The sequence below is a fragment of the Austrofundulus limnaeus genome, unplaced genomic scaffold (assembly GCF_001266775.1).
Source record: "Austrofundulus limnaeus strain Quisiro unplaced genomic scaffold, Austrofundulus_limnaeus-1.0 Scaffold339, whole genome shotgun sequence".
NCBI lineage: Eukaryota > Metazoa > Chordata > Actinopteri > Cyprinodontiformes > Rivulidae > Austrofundulus > Austrofundulus limnaeus.
In genome coordinates this window covers 446,201-449,458 of record NW_013952741.1, presented here as the reverse complement: position 1 = coordinate 449,458, position 3,258 = coordinate 446,201, and the positions used below count along the sequence as shown (strand labels likewise).

Genomic DNA, 3,258 nt, shown 5'->3' with positions numbered 1-3,258 from the left:
GACATTAAATCACAGGCATTTATTGTCTTTTGATATTTAACATGAAATTAAACAGGTTTCCTACAAACTTCTGATAAAAACACTGCAAAACAAAAACCTACAGAATGAGTTTTTCAGATGCGTCTGTTTAAATCAGAAGTACAAACAGTGAACAAACATGCAAAATCAGCACCAACAGCACCGTCACATAATGAAGTGACATCAGATCTTTTTAGAACATTATTTTTTTCTAAAACAGCTGTTGTCAAAAACAAAACAAATGATATCTAACCTAAATAAGAACCATAAATCCTGGACCTTCTACACTGAACTAGTTTAATGAATAATCAATGAGGCCACAGCTTCCTGGATAAACTGCTGATAGTGACAGAAGTTTCCTAAAGTAAAAAGTAACAATCAAATCTGGTGGTGTCAACATTAAACAAAATCTGAAATCCACAAATTTTCGCAGCAAAGATAATAATTTCATTGTTTACTGTTCTAAAAAAAAAATCAACATTAAAACCTGTTCAAGTGGAAAAAAATACTAAAAATGTGTCCAAAGCCTGTTGGCTGAGTTCTTGATGTTCAGTCATGATTGGCTATCCAGTACTTGATTCGTGTCATTTTCATTTCTACCTTTCAAATATAAAACTAGTTAAAAACTAAAAAAACTAATTAGTAAAAAAAAAAAGGCATGTAAGAAATATTTTTTTAGTATTTTAGCTTACAGTGAATGATCAAGATTTATACGTGATGAAAATATCAGGAAAAAACAGGAGAAATAAGCCTAATAAATCAAAGAAAAACTAAAATAACAGTAGTAAAATACAACTTTTTAAAAACTAACTAATTATATTTTTATTTTGCTAAACTTTGAGGAAAAAAAGAGCAATAAAATCTCAACTGACCCATTTTTAAAGGCTTACTTTGCAGCTCTATGCTTATTTTCTAATTTGTTTGCAGGAATTTATTCACAGGTTAATCAAAGCTTTTAATGCTTTTGGTTCAAAAGCGGTCAGGTTTCACAGTCATCCAAATTCCATCTGTAATTTACCTCAAACTAAAACAAACTCAACATTCAGTGACTTCTACATCCAATATAAAGAGGACAAAGTGTAAAAATAATTCAAACCAAGATTGCTGCTTTGTTTACGACTGAAAGCAACATGATTAAAAAGTGTTAAAAAAACAGATGATGAGGAATCTTTAATACTCAAGACTAACTCGTTCCTCTTTTTTATTGTAAGAATACTTTCTACAGCTCTGAAACCTTTTTTCTTTTGTTATTCCCTTTTTCTTCTCATGGCTTCTATTTATTCCTTTGCTTTTTGTAAAATATTTGTTACAGAGCACTTAGTTTTCACAAAAGAACCCACAAAGATAAAAAAAAAACCTTTGGGTAAAAATTGTAACAGTCACAGTACAACTTGTAAAAAAATGTGTCTTGTTTTGTGACACATGGGTTCACAACTAAATATCTACTAAATATGTATTAAAAAAGCTTCAAATGTCACAAATGAGTCAAAACCAAAATGTTTCAGCCCTTGAGTTATAAAATGTGACCAGTTTTAAACTTAATAAGGCCATTTTAGGTAAAAGTACTGCTTCATCAGTGAAATAAAAGCAATTTGGATAGTAAAGTAGTAAAAAAGATTAAAAAGTGTCATCAGGAGGTAAAAACATTCAAATGAATCACAAATGACGATCGAATCAGGAGGAGCAGAATCCCAACAAACTTAAAGATTAGAAAGTCTCAAGCAAACAATGTAAAACAGGTCAGGTGTTTAAAAATGAGCAAATATTTGGAAATATGTTTAAATCAGTGTAAAGATGGAGGTTAGATACTGTTTCACAAAGTGAGGGGAGTGGCTCTTTTTGTTCAGCTGGTTCTAACCCTTTTTAAAACCTTTCTTTTATGATAGCAGATAAATTATACCTACAATTTATGAAGTCAATGAATAAAGACTGCAATGAGTGATTTTTATCCACTTGGAACAAGAAATCTGAAATATCACCTGGAACTGAAACAACCTGCTGCACCAGTTAGATATCCAGATAAACACAACTTCATTTAAAGTTGTGTTTTTAAGACCTGATGAATGTCAGTTCAGCCCTCACTTTCAGCTCACAGGCAGCTGATTGGCAGCACCTGGAGGCACCAGAAGCTCAAAACAAGAGTCAATAACAACAAAATAAACTGTTTGGCACAACCCACACACTCAGCTCTACTACTCATCCCACAAAGGCATGATCCTTATAAATGTGGCACCATTTAAAAAGGAAATTAGCAGGCTTTCTAAGGGTATAAGAGTTATTGCCAAGAAGCATTGTTACAATAAAGAAACAATCTACCAAACACTAATTTCTTACGTTTTGTGCTAAGTTTAGTTAAAAAGTCAAGCAAGTGTGCATATAACACTATGTTTTATCGAGCTGACACTACAGTACACTGCTGATCAACAAGACCTATTTTTGCTGCATTTTATTTGAAACTAAAAGCATCAAATACTTGCTGAGCTGAGAGGTGAAGCTTCTATTTCACTTTTTCATGATTGTAAACATGAATYAGAAATTTAAAWCCTGAGTATGGTTAGAGTTAAACTTCTCCCACTTTGTGACACAGATCTGTGTTTAGCACCATTGTCAGCATCACACCAACATCACTAAAAAAAAAAAAGACCACAATCTGCGAGTGGTGGACGAACATGATCAACAGACAAACATGATTAAAAGAGCTAAAATCTAAAATGCTGAGTGAGGTTTTTTTTTAAGAACTCTGAAGGTAAGGAAGGACGAGCCGTGATGTAAAGGTTCACATCACTGTCCTGATTCACACTCAAAGTAATCCTTCAGTGGGGCGAGCAGGTGGCGAATGACCGGGACGCTCCAGGATTTACCCAGGAGCTGCTGCCTGTGGCTCCGGCTCATGTTGTTCACATCTGTGTAGTGCTTGGGAAAGCCAAAGATCCTGAAAGAACAGATGAGAAACAAATGTGACGAATAATGGAACAACTTTATCTAAAACCAGAAACACCATCTAAACACCTTAAAACTGGCCTCTGTCCCTTTAAGAACCTCCTACCTACACTCCCACTTCAGCAGGTTTTTTAAAGGCACAGTGTGTAGGATTTTGTCAAGTCTTTTAGCCGAAACTGAGATAATCACTAATGACAATAATAAAAAAACATGTCTAATCATTGCAGACAAAGACCTTGTTATATTATTTTTACCTTATAAAAAGCTGTTTATATCTCCATGGTCGCGGGTCGCCACCAC

General features: G+C 33.8%; 1 protein-coding gene across 1 annotated transcript in view; it reads right to left on the bottom strand.

Annotated features, from left to right (window-relative positions):
• Nucleotides 1-4: 4 nt before the first annotated feature.
• Nucleotides 5-3,258, bottom strand: part of dnmt3ba (DNA (cytosine-5-)-methyltransferase 3 beta, duplicate a) — a 52,174-nt gene continuing 48,920 nt past the window's right edge. The window contains exon 25 of the mRNA XM_014022690.1: nucleotides 5-2,950. Within this exon, the coding sequence (XP_013878144.1) occupies nucleotides 2,800-2,950 (151 nt within the window). The 3' untranslated portion in view covers nucleotides 5-2,799. The remainder of the gene's footprint in view (nucleotides 2,951-3,258) is intronic.